Source organism: Cervus elaphus, chromosome 23 (assembly GCF_910594005.1).
Source record: "Cervus elaphus chromosome 23, mCerEla1.1, whole genome shotgun sequence".
In the NCBI taxonomy this organism is placed as follows: domain Eukaryota; kingdom Metazoa; phylum Chordata; class Mammalia; order Artiodactyla; family Cervidae; genus Cervus; species Cervus elaphus.
The window spans coordinates 10,501,654-10,520,353 of record NC_057837.1 but is presented as its reverse complement, the minus strand read 5'-3'; the positions used below and the strand labels follow the sequence as shown (position 1 = coordinate 10,520,353).

General features: G+C 47.8%; 2 protein-coding genes across 9 annotated transcripts in view; one reads left to right on the top strand and one right to left on the bottom strand.

The window, feature by feature from the left end:
• LOC122682154 (ninein-like protein) overlaps positions 1-18,700 on the bottom strand; it is a 705,741-nt gene that overhangs the window by 455,848 nt on the left and 231,193 nt on the right. The gene's annotated exons all lie outside the window — the stretch shown is intronic.
• Positions 1-18,700, top strand: part of LOC122682170 (ninein-like protein) — a 137,875-nt gene that overhangs the window by 117,030 nt on the left and 2,145 nt on the right. The window contains exons 6-8 of the mRNA XM_043885009.1: positions 3,178-3,349; positions 3,855-3,955; positions 6,533-6,723. Of these exons, the coding sequence (XP_043740944.1) occupies positions 3,178-3,349; positions 3,855-3,955; positions 6,533-6,723 (464 nt within the window). The remainder of the gene's footprint in view (positions 1-3,177; positions 3,350-3,854; positions 3,956-6,532; positions 6,724-18,700) is intronic.

Sequence of the window (18,700 nt, the reverse complement as noted above, 5' to 3'; positions counted from 1 at the left end):
GAGAGTGCAGGGACCAGCGGGTCCCTCCTTCCCCCACGGGGCAGGGGTTCAAGGTGTCTGACCCGCACAGGCCCCTGGTCTGCTCCCAGACCCCGGGAGGGGCGTTGGTCGGGAGCAGGTGCATGACTGGGGCAGGAGGTGCCATTGGGAGGTTTGGGGCTTATGTACATTTCGTGTAGATTCCAGTGAGCCCCCCAGGCCCCCACCCCTGAAATCCTATGGCTTGTCGTACCCATTACTCAGGTGAGGTTTTCTAGTCTGGAGCTAGGCCCTTGGGGAAGCACTTGCAGCCTCCCCTGGGACTGAAATCGGTTGGTGTCCGACCGCCCCCTGCTGGAGCCACTTTAGGAGCCCTGACCTGTGGGAGACAAGCCTGTCGGGGGAGGAGTCTGATAAGGGGGCGGGGTCTGATAGGGGCGGAGTCTGATAAGGGGGTGGAGTCTGACCAGGGGGACGAGCCTGACAGAGGAGGAGTCTGATAAGGTGGTGGAGCCTGATGGGAAAGGAGTCTGACCGGGCGAGGAGTCTGACCAGGGGGCGGAGCCAGCTTATAAGCGGCCACCGTGGGACCTGAAGGGTCCGGTCATTGGTTGCTTTGTCTCAGGTTTCTCTTCCCTGAGGTGGGAAGAAGGCCACTTGCCTTTCCCGACTTGGGGTGTGATCGTGTGACCCTGGGCGTGAAGGTGCCTGAGAAAGGCCACGCCCGTGTCATCGCTCCCTTTTCTGTGCTGGAACTCCTATGAGTGGTAACTTGTGTCCTCTTCGTGACTGGTAATTTTCCCTACTAACCCCCATTTTGTTCTGTGTTGCTTTTCTCTTCTTTCAATTTTCAGAACTTTCCTCAATTACCCAGTCAGTTGGTGGGTCAGTCATAGGCTTGCCTGAGGTGGCTTGGCCAGGGCTGGTGCACACGGGCGGCCCCTGTTGTGAGAGTCCAGCAAGCCCTGCGCCCACCCTCCGCGGCTGTGTGCTTCCCATGAGGGCCACCCTCCTGGTCTCTCCCATGGGCTTCATCCCTGCTCCCCCGGCCAGTCCACAGCATCCCTCTCTCCCGCTTTCTAATCTGCCTGCTGGTCCTTCCCACTGTCTCCTGCCATGATTGGGAACATGTGCTCCACGAATGTGCGTGGCACCCTTGGGCCAAATGCCTGGGGTTTTCAAGAACATTCTGCTTCTCAGTAGTTCTGCTATTTCAGTGAAGGCCATCACAGAACACATAACCACAATATTCTTGTTGTTTTGTTTTGTTTTTTGCTTGTTTAATCTTTTGGATATGCCACTCAGCATAGTGAGATATTAGTTCCCTGACTGGGGATTGAACCTTTACCCCCAGCATTGGCAGCGCAGAGTCCCAACCACTGGACCACCAGGGAGATCCCAAACCAATGTATTTTTCACTTGTAGAGTTTGGCATTCTGCTCCTATGAATAAATACGCACACACAGGAGGCACAAGGCGCGGCTGACCCTGTGGTCTGCGGCCGTCTGGGCAGCGGGAGGGGACTGGACCTTCCCACTGAGAGGCCGCAGCGCTGTGCCCTGTGGGTGGTGAGACGCTGCCCCCTCCTGGCCTGACTTGCCTCGTGGACACGTTCCTAGAGACGCATTTCCCCCTGGTGGAGGGAGGAGGTGACACTTTCAGAGAACATTATTAACCGGGCCTAATGTGTATGATTTCTGGATGTCTTGTTGCTCTGAGGAAAGGGCTGAGCAGCCAAAACCATGAAGAAAGGGGACACCACATCAAGGGCAGGTGGGCCTCTGGACACGGACCAGGGGATCTCAGGAGGGGAGAGGCAGGAGCCCACTGAGGCCAAGGGTGCAGACGTGGTGCTGGGTCACGACCTGCGGTGATCGGCGAGTGGCTGAGCCCTAGGCAGGGGTCCGCGTGCTGTCAGGCGCCCCTGGTTTCCCGAGTGTGTCCCCAATGCCCACTCCCACCTGACATGGCCTTTCTCTTCCCGCTGCTCCCTGCTCAGCAATCAGCCACAGCCTGTGTGTAGCCAGAAACCAGAGCAGGTGCGGAGCCTGCATGCAGGCCCCTGCTCCCTGCGTGGGGTGCTCAAGCCTCCCGTTTGCTCCCTGTCAGTGGGAACGGCTCCTCCTCTCCAGCAGCCCCGGGAGTTCCCACATGGGGAGAGTGTACAGGGCTGGGCCCTGCCCGTGATAAGCTCACAGGGTCCAGGAACATGGTCCTCCTGCCCTAGATGTCCTCTGTCACATGGAACTCAGCATCTTCCTCCCCAGACTCCTCCCTTGTCCTCAGTTTCTGTCCATCGCTGGCATCAATGTTTCTCCTGGAGGCCCGGTTGGACCCAGCCTCCTCCTCTGATGCTCCCATGGTCAGGGGCTGCAGGCCAGTTTCGGGTGAGGAGGAGAAAAGGGAGATGGTACTTGGTCCCTGGGACCATGACCCGCCTGTGTGAAACGGTCCCTTTTCCTGGCCTGGCCTTGCTTCCTGGGACACTTTGCCTTTCTCTCCAGCTGGCCCCTTCTGGTTCGTCCCCTCCAAACCCGCGTTCTCTCCTGGTCACAGCCCAGGCCGCACCCCCACTCCCCAGTCTCTCTGGCCACTCAGATTCCTGCAGAGGCAGTGTCGTTTCTTCTCTGCCTACAGAGTCCCCATTGCTCCGCAGATGTGGGCAGGTAAGAAGGAAAGAAGAAAGTGCAGGGGTGTATTAGGGCTTAAGGGAGTCTCAAGAATCCCTAGCTGAAGTCCTCACCTGCCTCTGCCCCTGACTATAGACTCATGCGGAGTCTGAGCCTGCCTGGCTGTGCTGAGGTCCTTGCCCTCTGTGTCCTGTCCAGGTGGGGTGCTGTGTTGAAGTGGGGTCGGGTGGGTGGGAAATCACCTTCTGGTCTCTAGAGCACTTGGATTATTGGAAGGTTATTTCTTTGTGTAAAAATCTAGATTTTTGAATTAGTTTTCTAACGCATAAGAAAAGCCTATTTTGCTTGGAAACACTTAAACAACACCTAGACTTTATAATGGGAAGTCCTGTCTCCCAGCCTAGCTGTCTCAGCCACAGCCCCACGTTGGCCCTTCCCTGTGTTCTTCTGACATTTTCTCTGTCTGTCCCCGAGAGCCAGATCGCATCTCTGAATCTGCATCTTCATAAGCACAAGTGGGTCCAGGGTCTGTTTTAAAGACCCCACGTGCCTCCCATTTTCTTTCCAGTCGCCTCCCGGGCTGTTCCCTCAAAGGACGTGAGCGGCTCTAAGTGGTACGGCCGTCGGAGCCAGCCCGAGCCCTGTGCACTGCAGGTGGAGCCCCAGATTTACCGGAGCAACCGGTCACACCCAGTGCAAGGAGCCAGCTCTGCCGCTCCGCGTCCCTGGATAGCGTGGAGGTGGGTGGACCCCCCCTGGGCACCTCCCCCAGTCACTGCTCACATGACATGACACCGGAGGATGGGAGAGGGCATCTCATCGCTGGGAGAGCAGCTATTTGGGGACCTACATTCGGTTTTAAGGTGTCTCTGTGTCTCTCTATCTGCAGGGCAGCTCTGGCCACAGAGCATCCTCTTTCAGAAACGGGGCCACGGGGCATCCCCTCTTCACTATCACCCCCTCCCCCGGGCCTGCAGGAGGAGGGAAGGTTAATCGGCTGAGGGTAGAAAGGGCAGGTGTGCCACAGCCACGGTCACCCGCGCCCAGCACTTGGACCAAGGCTCACCCTGCACAACTAGGCGGACTCGTGATGGATGCCCCCGCGGACTCTGGGGCCCTGACTGAGACTCCTTGAGCTGTCCCCTGCGGGAGCCTTCGGGCCTTCATGTCAGAAAGAACATCCATGGGGCAGTCCACCCCCTGTGGGTTAATCGTGGCTGATGTCCACTTTCTTACTTTCCACAGGGTCTCAAGTATGATGAAGAAGCCGACAGTGCGAAGGAGCCTCAGAATGAATTGTTTGAAGCCCAAGGTAAAGCCTGGCCTTGTGGTGAATGCCCCCTTTGGTCAGTGCTGGGCTGTCAGGCAGCAGGCTGCCAGCGAAGGAGAGTTTCCTGGGAGGTGCCCAGGTCTCTCTGAGATTCCTGAGGTCAGACCCTTGGGCAGGGGCCGCTGGCTAAGAGAGCAGCTAGTTGCTTGGCTAGGGTCACAGCGATCCTCATGACCAGCAGGCATGGGCCAGGGGACTCCTTCCTAATGTGCCAGGCCTGGGCCAGCAGCCTCCCCACTCACCAGAGGCCCTGACTGTTCCCCACGTGGAGGGCGAGACGTGGCTCTGGTCCTGGGAACCTGGCGGAGCTCCCGGAAGGCAGTCACAGGTGTGCTCAGCAATGCTGGGTGCACCAGCAGGTGGGTGTGTGGGTTCCTTAAGGACGCCTCTCACCATGGTGAGTCACAGGGCAGAATGTGCAGGACCACGGCTCCAGCAGGAGGCCAGAACTGACCTGGGGCTTCTCCTGAGTGAGAGGTCTGCACTGGTGCTGAGCACCGTCCAGACTGAGGTCCTCAGGGGCCGAGGCTGTTGTTGGCTCAGGGCTGAGGTTGGGTACGTCAGACGAATGAACCACGTGTCTGTGCTACTGGATGAAGCAGATGGACCTCTTTGTGTTGGAAAATCACTTCCTAAATTTCCTGGACTCAGAGTAAATGTAGGGGATGAGAGGAAGGGCTCCGGGGAGGTTATTCACTGAGTGATTTTGGGCTCTCTGCCCAGAAACAGGTTGGGGTTCTTCTTTCCATCCAGGTTAGAACTGACACTCGTGAACAAACTCTAATGTCAGACCTTACAGGACTTACTTACCTTCTCTGCCAGCCCTGAGAACACACCCTGGCGTCAGAATTGCTTTTCCCTCTTTTTGGTTTCTGCCTTTGTTTATTTACTTAATTTTTAATTTAAAATGCATTTATTTGGCTGTCAGGTCTCCGTTGTAGCCTGCAGGATCTTCATACGTCATTTGGGACCTTTCATTGCCGTGCTCAGATTTCTCTTTAGTTGCAGGGCACAGGCTTAGTTACTCCACAGCATGTGGAATCTGAGTTCCCTGACCAAGGATCGAACCCGAGACCCCTGTATTGCAAAGTGAATTCTTAACCACAGGACCATCAGAGAAGTCCCGTTTTTCCATTTTTACCTAGAACGTTCAGATGTTTTAAGCCGGAAGGGGTCTTGGAAGTGGCCCTCCCCTTGTGTTTTCCTCAAGCCGATATACAGCATCATTCATGAGCAAGGAAGCCTAGCATCCCTCAGGAATGGACTTTCTGATTATTATTTGGGTTATCACAGTAAACGCCAAGATGACTCCTCTCTGGAGAGCTCCAGACCACTGATCGAGAGCCGGGGTCTGGTCAGGTGCAGGGGACCCTCGTCCTGTGTTGGACCGGGTGGTGCAGTCTGGGCATGAGGGGAGCTCTGCTTTGAAGCCTTGCTTATCTCAAGAGAGCTCTTTGTGGCCACCCCAAGGTCTGTCCTCTCCCAAAGGGGGTTTCTCTGGCAAAGCTTCATAAACCTCAGTAAGCCACCTGGCTAACCTAGAAAGGCTATGAAACTTTGTTGTCTCTCACCCAGATTGCTGCTGAGTCTGCATCTCAAAGACCCCTGTGGCTCCTGATGTGAGGTGGTATGAAAACAGCCCACCTTGGGGCATTTTTGCTGGGAGAAAAAAATAAAAAAGATAACACTCAACCTGCATCCAAACTAGATGTTTGTACTAAGTTCCAATTTATAGGAGATATTAGGGATGGAAGGGCAGGAGCAAGGGGACTGGGGTGCGGGCTGGAGGTGATCCAGCGACTCTGGGGGAGTAACCACACACACAGGGAGGATTCTGCATTGATGCTGAGTTGAAGAAATCAGCTGTCGGGAGACTTGGGTAGAGAACTGGGACGTCGTTGTTGGGTTGTAGGGCCATCGTCACACTGGGGTCAGGAGTGCATACGAAACACTCAGGGGTGAGAACATGGCAGCTGGGATTTGCCTTCAAATACTTGGGCCAGGGACTTCTGCGGTGATTTATTGTTTAGGACCCTGCACTCCCATTGCAGAGGCCCCGGGTTCCATCCCTTGTCTGAGAACTAGAGCCCCCATGCTATAACTAAGAGTTTGCATGCCAGAACTGAAAAGATCTCACCTGCAGCAACCAAGACCCAGAGCAGTCAAATAAATATTACAAAAACAAAATATATGTGGGCAAGAACAAACAGGTAGATGAAGCCAGGACGAGAGGCTGCCCAAGGGACAGGGTCATTGGCCTTTGTTGGACTGTGCTCTTTGCTTTGGGCAGATCTGAAGACCTTCTAGACGTTAATTTTTTAAAGCTGGACTTGTTATTCTAAGTACAAAGCTTGTAGGTATGCTCCTAGTGCTACAGCTTCTGTAGGCTCCCTTCAGAAAATGCCTTCCCCACGTGCAGCAGAGTCCCCCCTTTATTGTGAAATTTTGCATAGAATTAAGTTGGAAGAATTGCACGGGGAGCCTCGTGTAGCCACCATCGGAAGCTTGACTCTCCCATGTGTCTGTCTGCCCATCTGTCAGTCCATCTGATTTCAGAGTGAAGCACCGCCTTGATGTGTTTCCCCTGCTTCAGGCCAGCTACCAGCCTGGGGTCCCGAGGTCTTTGGGAGCCCCCGGAAGCCCGGCAACCTCTCCTTCGGCACCCTCGAGAGCCGGGTCTGGGGCCTCTGGGAAGAGCTGGGTGTGGGCAGCAGCGGCCACCTCACAGAGCAGGAGCTGGCCCTGGTCTGCCAGACCATCGGGCTCCAGGGCCTGGCGAAGGAGGTGAGAGGGGATGGGACGGACCGCCCCGAAGGGCTGGGTGTTTGTGGTTGGTACTGGGCCTGGAAAGCCCCTTCAGCCTCAGCCCCTGATTCAGTTGTCACTGTCCAGCCTAAAATCCTGTGCTGAGTCCCAGGGCTTGTGCCGAGGGTCTGTCTCGGGCCACCTTCACACAGGACGCTCCTCTGCCTGGAGCTGTCTCCCCTCTCAGGCCTCCCTAGGCCTACCGCCCAGCCCGTGGGTGGTGCCCATAGCCTCTGGCTGTGCCCCCCGGCATCTGTGTTCAGCCCTTCCCTCCTTCAGGGCCCAAGGGAGGAGGGGGCAGTGTGAGTGAATTTGTGTTCATGATTGTTATGTCTCTAGGGACCAAATAGTGCTTGGAACATGGAAGGTGTTTATACTTCTTGATTGACTGGTATGACTTAAAAGGAATTAGGGTGGATCCAAAAGAGATGACCCAGGAGCAAGTAACAGACCTGACAAGTGAAGTGTATTGTTTCTGCTGCTTGTTTTCCTCAGGTGAGGCCTTAGTGGGTTTAAAGGGAGAACAGGCAGTTTGCAAATTTAGCAGGAGTAGCAGTGACTTCCGAACGCTTGAGTGAAGTGGGCTGGGAACTCCTGCTGCAGAACACTACAGCTTGGTAGGTTAGAGGGCTCTGGAGTTGCGGACTGTTCAGAGCCAAGCATGGGAGTGGGCACAGAGGAGAATTTGAGCTGAACGACAGACTTCAGAGGACCTGTGATTGAGTGAAGAATAAGACGCAAGACTACTGACTGCTGGAGGGAAAATGAGTTATTGAGAGCTCATCCTGGAGAGAAGTATGTCTGCAACTTGAGCTTTCGTCCCTGGCCTTGTTCGGTAGTGTTTTCACCAGTTAGTTGGGAGTAGAAATCAGTAGCGTGCTGTTAGGGTGTGTGGAGGACACAGAACAGTAGGAACACTTTGCAGTGACTCTTTAAGGATAGATGCTGATGAACGAGGAACTAATGTGCAAGAGGTCTGCAGTAAATGTAAGGGAAATGGAAAGTCCTGCACTCAGGTTCCCAAGTCCTTCATTTGTTCCTGCAACAGATATGCACTCAGCAGTTATGAGCTGATAAAGGGCTCTGGTGTTTCCGTTGTAAACAGCAGAATCAAGAGGTTTGCCCCTGTAGCCCCCAGCAGTGTCATGCAGAAGGCAGATGTTAAATGCAGGTAAAGCGGGTCAGAGTACCTGCCGTGAAGGAAAACGCCACATTTGGAGAGAGAATCGTGTCCTGAAAACATCAGTAGATTGAGAAATCCGGGAACTTCTCTCTGAGGAAGAGACATTTCAGCTGGAGCCTGAAAGAGCATGTTTTAGCGAGGAAGTAATTATGGGCAGAGGGCATTCTTGTTGGAGGAAACTGCATGTGCAAAGGCCCTGAGTCTTGAAAGAGGGTGGGATGCCCAGGGACCTGGTCATTCCCAAAGGCCAGTGTGGCTGGAACTTAGTGAGCATGCTGAAGGTGACACCAGGGGAGATTTTTAAGAATGGGGGGCTGGTGGTGGCATGTTTGTGGCCTCCATGTGGATAGTGGGTGGTGGGATTGAGAGGGTGGATGGTGGGATTGAGAGGGAGGATGGTGGTCATGAAGGTGACAGGAGAGGTTGAGCCAGACTAGGGGAAAGGAGAATAGTTTACACACCTGTTTAGGAGGTGGCTGAACAGGCCTTGGTCCAGTAAGGGAATGATTTTCCTGTATTTGTACCATGGGGAAATTCAGGATCCAAAATTCTATGCCCTATCCTCCTAGTTTGGTTCTGGGCAGGACAGTCACTATTACCAGTTTCTGGTTAAAATTCTTTGTCAGAAGAAATGTCAGTCAGTCAGTCAGTTCAATCGCTCAGTCGTGTCCGACTCTTTGTGACCCCATGAATCTCAGCACGCCACTCCTCCCTGTCCATCACAAACTCCCGGAGGTTACTCAAACTCATGCCCATCGAGTCGGTGCCCATCCAGCCATCTCATCCTCTGTCGTCCCCTTCTCCTCCTGCCCCCAACCCCTCCCAACATCAGGGTCTTTTCCAACGAGTCAACTCTTCGCATGAGGTAGCCAAAGTATTGGAGTTTCAGCTTCAGCATCAGTCCTTCCAAAGAACACCCAGGACTGATCTCCTTTAGGACGGACTGGTTGGATCTCCTTGCAGTCCAAGAGACTCTCAAAAGTCTTCTCCAACACCACAGTTCAAAAGCATCAATTTTTCAGCGCTCAGCTTTCTTCAAAGTCCAACTCTCACATCCATACATGACCACTGGAGAAACCATAGCCTTGACTTAGATGGACCTTTGTTGGCAAAGTAATGTCTCTGCTTTTATATATGCTCTCTAGGTTGGTCATAACTTTCCTTCCAGGGAGTGAGCGTCTTTTAATTTCACGGCTGCAGTCACTATCTGCAGTGAGTTTGGAGCCCCCAAAAATAAAGTCTGACACTGTTCCCACTGTCTCCCCATCTATTTCCCTGAAGTGTTGGGACCAGATGCCATGATCTTAGTTTTCTGAATGTTAAGCTTTAAGCCAACTTTTTCACTCTCTTCTTTCACTTTCATCAAGAGACTTTTTAGTTCCTCTTCACTTTCTGCCATAAAGGTGGTGTCATCTGCATATCTGAGGTTATTGATATTTCTCCCAGCAATCTTGAGTCCAGCTTGTGCTTCTTCCAGCCCAGCATTTCTCATGATATACTCTGCACATAAATTAAATAAGCAGGGTGACAATATACAGCCTTGACGTAGTCCTTTTCCTATTTGGAACCAGTCTGCTGTTCCATGTCCAGTTCTAACTGTTGCTTCCTGACCTGCATACAGGTTTCTCAAGAGGCAGGTCAGGTGGTCTTGCATTCCCATCTCTTTCAAAATTTTCTACAGTTTATTGTGATCCACACAGTCGAAGGCATTGGCGTAGTCAACAAAATAGAAATAGATGTTTTTCTGGAACTCTTTTGCTTTTTCGATGATCCAGCGGATATTGGCAATTTGATCTCTGGTTCCTCTGCCTTTTCTAAAACCAGCTTGAACATCTGGAAGTTCACGGTTCAGGTATTGCTGAAGCCTGGCCTGGGGAATTTTGAGCATTACTTTACTACCATGTGAGATGAGTGCAATTGTGTGGTAGTTTGGGCATTCTTTGGTATTGCCTTTCTTAGGGATTGGGATGAAAACTGACATTTTCCAGTCCTGTGGCCACTGCTGAGTTTTCCAAATTTGCTGGCATATTGAGTGCAGCACTTTCACAGCATCATCTTTCAGGATTTGAAATAGCTCAACTGGAATTCCATCACATCCACTAGCTTTGTTCATAGTGATGCTTTCCCACTTGACTTCACATTCCAGGATGTCTGGCTCTAGGTGAGTGATCACACCATCATGATTATCTGGGTCATGAAGATCTTTTTTGTATAATTCTTCTGTGTATTCTTGCCACCCCTTCTGAATATCTTCTGCTTCTGTTAGGTCCGTACCATTTCTGTCCTTTATTGAGCCCATTTTTGCATGAAATGTTCCTTTGGTATCTCTAATTTTGTTGAAGAGATCTCTAGTCTTTCCCATTCTATTGTTTTCCTCTATTTCTTTTTTTTTTGTTTGTTTTTGTTTTCCTCTATTTCTTTGCATTGATCACTTGCAAGGATCAAGGAAGGCTTTCTTATCTCTCCTGGCTATTCTTTGGAACTCTGCATTCAAATGGGAATATCTTTTCTTTTCTCTTTTGCTTTTTGCATCTTTGCATCTCAGAAGAAATATATTCCTATCTAATTGCTCACATGGAGATGTGAATGTTTTAAGGAAATTCTTGTGTACTTAATCAAGTACTTTGACATTAAGTTGGGTGTATTTTATTTGTGCTATTTCTTTATAATCAGGAGCACATTGTAAAGAATGTGGAGAATCTAACATTTGTAGATTAGCAGAAGTGTCTAGAACAGATCTAGACGACATGGTACATCTATGTATATGGTACATGTACATCTGTACCTGGTACAGATCTATAAGCCATGGGACATTTATTTTGCCTCTATTTTCAGGGCCTAGAGCAGTCACATACATTTTGTATTTATGTTTCCTTTTAAAACTCCACAATAGATATTTATTAATCCTGTAAATCTGGTTTTGTTTTCCTTTTTTTTCATTTGTGGTTAATTGAGATGTGGGCTCAATCCCTGGGTGGTCAGGAAGATTCCCTGGAGAAGGAAATGGCAACCCACCCCAGTTTTCTTGCCTGGAAAATTCCATGGACAGAGGAGCCTGGCAGGTCCTGTCCATGGATCAGAAAGAGTCGGACACGACTGAGTGACTGAGCACACATACTATTGAATGTATTCAAAACATTCATAATGTCATATAGCCATTACCACCACCACCTTCTCCAGAACTCTTCATCTTACAGGACTGAAACACCATACCCAGTAAGCAATTGCACATCTGATTGGAAAGGGTGATACTTATCTGATATCTAAGGAGACATATATTTTGTAGGGGAAAACCAAAATTTTCTCCCTCTCTGTGTAAAGGGCCCTAAAGTACAATCATGCAGATAGTTAAAGATCAAGAACTACTTCTTGGATGTGTGGAGGAGCATTTGACTTTAGAGTTCTTAGCTCACTTTATGAGAATGAGGATTTGGAAGTATTGATACCTTAAAAACAGGACTCCGTAGGATGAGAACATGATGTGAGGCCATAATCTTATGCACCGTGATATTTGATCCTTTATTCCAGCATAAAACAGGGATTCTAAAAAGTGAGGCAAGCGTTTGTCTTTTGGAGACAATGGAAATTAATCACTGTGCAAAATGCAATGTGCCACATGGATAAACAAAACAATGGGAGTGTGATCCTAGGCAAATTAGTTAGGTAATAAACAATCTCCAGATCTCTAAATAGCATTATGGCTAAATAAAGCAATGTAAAAGCATAAATAAATCTATATACAGTCACACGTTATGATCCTTTGATGTATTTGGTGAAAAATATAATCTACATACAGAGATTTTTTTCTCTTTTCTTTTTTTCTTTTTCGCTCAGTCCTGTCTGACTCTTTGCCACCCCATGGACTATGCAGTCCAGGGAATTCTGCAGGCCAGAATACTGGAGTGGGTAGCCTTTCCCTTTTCCAGGGGATTTTTTCAACCCAGGGATTGAACCTGTTTGATACATACACAGTGCAATAATATTTATGAAAAAGATATATGTGGACCTGCTTGCAAATGCAAAGAAAATGGTTTGTAAGGATAAACTCCCATTTTTTAACACTTCCATTAAGAAGAGGAGCATGATAGAAGGAAGTTTTAGGACTGTGCTTTGGGTTCTTCTATTCCCACTTTTTATTTTATGCATTTACTTCAAAATTTTTACAAGGAGAACATTATGTCTGTAAAGAATAACTAAATGATGTGTACCAGGTTCACCAAAGCCTTACCCAAGAACTATGCTTCTGGATGATCGCCTCAAAGGTAAAATCTGCCACTTAGAACACAGGGAAATTCTGTGCCTTTTGTGTGCAGGTGTGTGTGTGAGTATGTGTGTCTGTGAACAAGCCAGATTCTCCCAGGTAATTCTGAGTCACATAAGCACTCATTTCATTCACCTTTAAGAAGTGCTTCTTGTATTAACTAAATCCTGAGAAGATGGGCACCAGGGACAAATTTGGGGCTAGTTAAAGCATGACATGTGGCCCATCACTTTATGGCAAATAGATGGGAAAACAATGGAAATGAGAGACTTTATTTTCTTGGGCTCCAAACTCACTGCAGATGGTGATTGCAGCCATGAAATTAAAAGATGCTTGCTCCTTGGAAGCAACGCTATGACCAACCTAGACAGCATATTGAAAAGCAGAGACATTACTTTGCCGTTAAAGGTCCTTCTAGTCAAAGCTATACTTTTTCCAGTGGTCATGTATGGGTGTGAGACTTGGACTATAAAGAAAATTGAGCACCAAAGAATCGATGGTTTTGAACTGTGGTGTTGGAGAAGACTCTTGAGAGTCCCTTGGACTGCAAGGAGACCTAACCAGTCCATCCTAAAGGAAAGCAGTCCTGAATATTCATTGGGAGGACAGATGCTGAAGCTGAAACTTCAATACTTTGGCCTCCTGATGCGAAGAACTGACTCATTGGAAAAGACCCTGATGCTGGAAAAGACTGAAGGTGGGAGGACAAGGGGACAACAGAGGATGAGATGGTTGGAAGGCATCCCTGACTTGATGGACATGAGTCTGAGCAAGCTCAGGGCGTTGGTGAAGGACAGGGAGGCCTGGCATGCTGCAGTCCATGGGTCGCCAAGAGTCGGACATGACTGAGCGACTGACCTGAACTGAACTGAGGCTACCATGTGACTGCCGAGGACGCTCTAGCATTAAGGTGCAAGCAGCCCAAGTTCAAACAGACTCACTTGGAACTTCTCCAGGAAACCATTGGGTGGGTGGAGAGGGGCGCTCTGTCCAACAACTCTTTTCTGATCTCCTGTGCTGTTTGAGAACCTGGTCTTTATTCCTGGAAACGAGCCTTAATCCCTCAAGGTTGCACCGGAGGCAGCGCGGGAGGCGGGGCAAGAGCCTGTGTCCAGTCCCAGGGGCCCAGGTCAGAGTCGGGGCCTGACCTGGAGAGAGAGATCTGTCTCCCCGCAGGGTCTGGCCTAGAGCCTGAGCCGCGCTTGGCCTCGGGTCAAGACCAGGAACCGAGCTTGGCTGGGCGGCGGGGCAGAGCGCAGAGCCCCCTCCCGAGGTGCGGCCGAGGCTCCACTACCTCCGCAGGTATCGCAGTCTGAGAACCGACCGGCCCAGTGCCCCGCTGCCACACCAACTGCCTGGAGCCACCGCTGTCTTGGGCCTTCAGGCAGCTGGGCTGGAAGGTGGGCTCGCACCCCGGGATCTTCCTGCTGCTGTCCATGGTGTGAATGGCTGTTCTCAGGCTCCCCCCAGCCCACTCTTGTTCGCCTGGAGAAGGGACAGCGGCCTCAACCTGAAACCCATCACCTTCCCCATCTACAGCCTCGCCGGTCAGGTGGTCTACCTGGCCGACATCCTGGGAGGAACTGTCTTAGGCGAGAGTCTGGGGCTGATCCAGGTACTCCTCCAGGCCAAAGCCCTGCGGCTACAGTACCACCTGAAGACAGGTGAAGGAGAGGAAAATGAACGCAGCAAGGCGTGGATGATCCATTTCCTGATGCAGGTTGGCAGCCTCGAAAAGAGTCTGGCCTTGAAGAAGATCAAGGTACCTAGAGGCTGGGGTTAATAGGGAGGCCAGGAGAAGGTGGGAAGGATAAGACTTGTTCCAAGGACCATAGCAGCAGCACTCCCAGATTATCAGATAGAGTCCTTGACTGGAAGCTAGGTGTGCTCTGCTTTATTTGATCCCTAATCCAACTTTCTTAAAGTAGCACACTGAAGAAGGCCACAGTGGATTCTGAAGAAGAGTGGCCGTGTGTATGACTGACTCACTCCGCCGAGCACGAGACTAACAACACTGTGAACCAACTGCACGACAATAATTTTTTAGTAAAAAGAGAGAGGACCTAAAAAAAGGAGCCACAAACCTTAAGTCCTTGGTAACCTTCTGGTTAAAAACACAAGTGGTCCATTCTCAGGTGAGGTCTGTTCAGCACAGACATTGATCTTCAGGCTTAGTTTGGTTTTCTGGTTAAATTACTCTGCAATTCTTACTTCCAGTTTAAGCCTTTGCTGTTTCTAGGAGCCCCCTGAACTTTGTTTGAAGTTCATTGGGATAAAAAAACAAACCTTTAAACAACAGTTTCATGATGTTTTTGAGGAAGAAAGATGAGCATTTTAAAAGTAAATTATAGCAGAGTGCCAGTCACTTGTTATCTGTCCAGTAATTTTTGGGCTGGAAAACCTAATGCTCTGAGTAAAACTGGTGAAAATGAGAAGACACCTTCTGGAAAAAGCCTTTTTAATACTCAGGCCTTTCTGAGATGGTGTTTCTCCAATGAAAATAGTAAAAGATAAGAACCTAATAGAAGTTTAGAAAAAGTCATAATGTCACAGTTATTAATGCTTTCACAGTTTCACATAAGATTCAGATTTTGTGTATTCAAGAGTTGTAAACTTTTGATTTTTGAAAGAAACTTTGAAAAGCATGCCAGAGATTTGTGGGAAGAAGCAAATCTTCATTACTTTCTTATTCTAAAATCATAATCCATATATTTTGATTTTAACTGAATTTTAGTGTTCAAATCAATAAGCTGTAGTGTTTCAATATCATATGTAACACACACAGTATCAGAACTGAAAGGTCTTTACCTGAATATATTTTTGTGGTAGGCCCTCTCCATGACTTTCTAGACAACTGGAGTTTGAGGCAAATTCTATGACAGTGGTCCCCTTGTTTCACTTGGCATAGCTTCTAATCATATTATTTGCAGTTGTATCATGCTACAGGTAAAACAATTTTATTAGTAAACTCTAAAAAATGTTTTCTTGTGATAATAAATATAATGTGTAGATATGTCAGGGATATAATGTAGATATAATGTGTAATATGTAGATATGTAATTTCCTTGGTTCTGTCTTTCCACAGCAGAGATTGGAAACACAGCAGACGAGTGTTACAGCTTGCTTATAGCTCAGAGTTTTATTCAGCAAGCCAAGGAAAGTACACCCTCGAGGTGTGAGAGCAGGTCGATCCCAAAGGCAAGGCCTCGATCCATCTTGGTTTCCTCTTTTTATACATTTGTCTCTTGCCCCTGCGCCTGCCCTATGGAAATTGGCCTAGCCAGGGGGGCTGTTTTTCCCACCTGAGGTTCTTACTCTGGTCCTCAGATTTTCTTTTGTTCCACTTTTGCATGCTTTTTGCTTTCTTTGTCTTTTATTTTATTTTCATTTATTTTTATTAGTTGGAGGCTAATTACTTTACAATATTGTAGTGGTTTTTGCCATACATTGACATGAATCAGCCATGGATTTACATGTGTTCCCCATCCTGATCCCCCCTCCCACCTCCCTCCCCATCCCATCCCTCTGGGTCTTCCCAGTGCACCAGCCCTGAGCACTTGTCTCATGCATCCAACCTGGGCTGGCGATCTGTTTCACAGTTGATAATATACATGTTTCAATGCTATTCTCTCAGATCATCCCACCCTCGCCTTCTCCCACTGAGTCCAAAAGTCTGTTCTATACATCTGTGTCTCTTTTTCTGTCCTGCATATAGGGTTATCGTTACCATCTTTTAAAATTCCATATATATGTGATAGAATACTGTATTGGTGTTTATCTTTCTGGCTTAATTCACTCTGTATAATGGGCTCCAGTTTCATCCATCTCATTAGAACTGATTCAAATGAATTCTTTTTAATGGCCGAGTAATATTCCATTGTGTATATGTACCATTGATTTCCTATCCATTCGTCTGCTGATGGACATCTAGGTTGCTTCCATGTCCTGGCTATTATAAACAGTGCTGCGATGAACATTGGGGTCCACGTGTCTCTTTCAGATCTGGTTTCCTCGGTGTGTATGCCCAGGAGTGCGATTGCTGAGTCATATGGCAGTTCTATTTCCAGCTTTTTAAGGAGTCTCCACACTGTTCTCCATAGTGGCTGTACTAGTTTGCATTCCCACCAACAGTGTAAGAGGGTTCCCTTTTTTCCACAGCCTCTCTAGCATTTATTGCTTGTAGAGTTTTGGATAGCAGCCATTCTGACTGGCATGTAGTGGTACCTCATTGTGGTTTAGATTTGCATTTCTCTGATAATGAGTGATGTTGAGCATCTTTTCATGTGTTTGTTAGCCATCTGTATGTCTTCTCTGGAGAAATGTCTGTTTAGTTCTTTGTCCCATTTTTTGATTGGGTCATTTATTTTTCTGGAATTGGGCTGCAGGAGTTGCTTGTATATTTTTGAGATTAATCCTTTGTCTGTTTCTTGGTTTGCTATTATTTTCTCCCATTCTGAAGCCTGTCTTTTCACTTTGCTTATAGTTTCCTTTGTTGTGCAAAAGCGTTTAAGTTTAATTAGGTCCCATTTGTTTATTTTTGCTTTTATTTCCAATATTCTGGGACTTTCTTTGTCTTTTAGCCACCACCATTTTGGACTCCTTTTTCCTATTCTTCCTATTCTAACTAACATTCCCATCTCAAGAGATAGGAGGCCCATTTCTTAGGGAATAGAGGCGTCAAGCTCTCTCTGGCTATTTCCTGCTGAGTTGGGATGGTGAGGGGCACTGGGCCTTCCCTTCTTGCTAGTCTGAAGCCTCGGAGTCCTTATAATGGTGTTCATCTAAGGGTGAGTGATGTTTGCCATGGTTGGGTGTAATTTTATATATCCTTTTTGAACTGGCATTGCATGTTGAGACAAAATGGGTTAAACAATCAATAATACATGGAGCAGTCCTAGGCAGCATCAATGATAACGGGGATTAGTAGGGGCATTAACCAACTCCAAATTCCCCATCCCCCAGAGAGAGATTGTAGCCACTCCGAGAGCTCTGCAGCTCCTTCTTTGAGATCCAGTAGGATCTGAACGTTTTTCTTGAGGACTGTGAGACTTTCTTTAACTTAGCTGGAGATATTTACCCAGAAACAACATGTCTCACTCAAGATGCTTCAAGTCCCTCCTTGTTCAGGGATCAGGAGATCTATCTCCTGTCTATTTTGGAGTACAGCCCCTGCCAAGCAGTGTTGGCTCTTTAGAGCTACCCTGAGAAATCTTACCCCAGAAACTTAATTTTGGGGGTTATCATTAGAATGGCACTCATTTGTAGTCCTGAATAGGCATCTGAGATCTCCCACTCCTGTTTTGCCCCCTGGTTCCTTCATCCTACAGAGTTTTGCATGGTTATGTATTCTTTTCCACCAGTCAGGTACTCCTATCCACTCTCAGCTGGTGTTCTGCATGCACTTCTGTGTCTGAAGGTATATTGCTGTTGTATCTGTGGAGAGAGATGTACTCCACGTCCACCTCTCCTCCGCCATCTTGCTCTCTCCTCTTTCGGGATATTTTAGATAACATTTTAAAACGGTATTTCCAAGCCAAGGAAACATGCCTTTGCTTTTAGATTATTGACTATTCTTAATGGTGCGTTTTCATCAGATTGGGTTGGGCTAATCAGGAATTCTATAATTGGTCTTTGATTTGTTAGTGATTGTTCAAACAACTTTCAAAAAACAGTTAAGAATACTGGGATACAAATTAACCCACGAGCAGCTCCAAATACCACCACAAGAAACAATCTTTAAAAATGTCTTGAAGATGTATGCTTTAGCTGCAGACAGGACACACACACCTATTATTGTTGAAAATGCACTTTGTAACACAGGGTGGCCTAGCAGATACAATGCCTCAATGGTTTTTCAGTTTACTGAGGGCTCTGAACTGGAAACGAACACATAGGAAATGTGAGCAGAAAAGTCAAAGGAAAACCCTATACAAATGACAAGATTAATCATGGCTATGGAATCGAGATTGACATTCCAGAAGGCCATATAACCCATGAGGCCCATAGTCACAGAAGCAATTGCAAAAGTTACCTACAAGGAACACAGGGGATGAGGAATTAACCATAAGGAAACAATGAACATTGCTGTTGATGCAACAGTCACATTTTGAACAATGTTTTCTAATATTGCAGAATACTGATCCAAATATATGAAAACCTGGTTGTATACCATTAGGGGAACTTCACACTTCTTGGCCATGTCTCGGAACTGGTGTAACATCAGTTTCTTATTGGTTGAAGAAGACATAGTCATGGTTTGAATGAAGGCCTGGGAACAAATGATTTCCCGTGATGATGTAATATTAATGTTATACAGAAGAAGTGGAAATTCCTGTTAAAAAGTGCATTTATTGCTTAGAAAAGCTGTCTTATCATATATCTTGATGGAGGTTTTCCATATATTATATATATTCTCATAACCAAAACTCTGTAAGATTTTTATATACATACTCACTGTTTTCAAAATCTGCCAGACATTTTTCCAATTTTTTATCCCGGTAGTCAAGTATCTT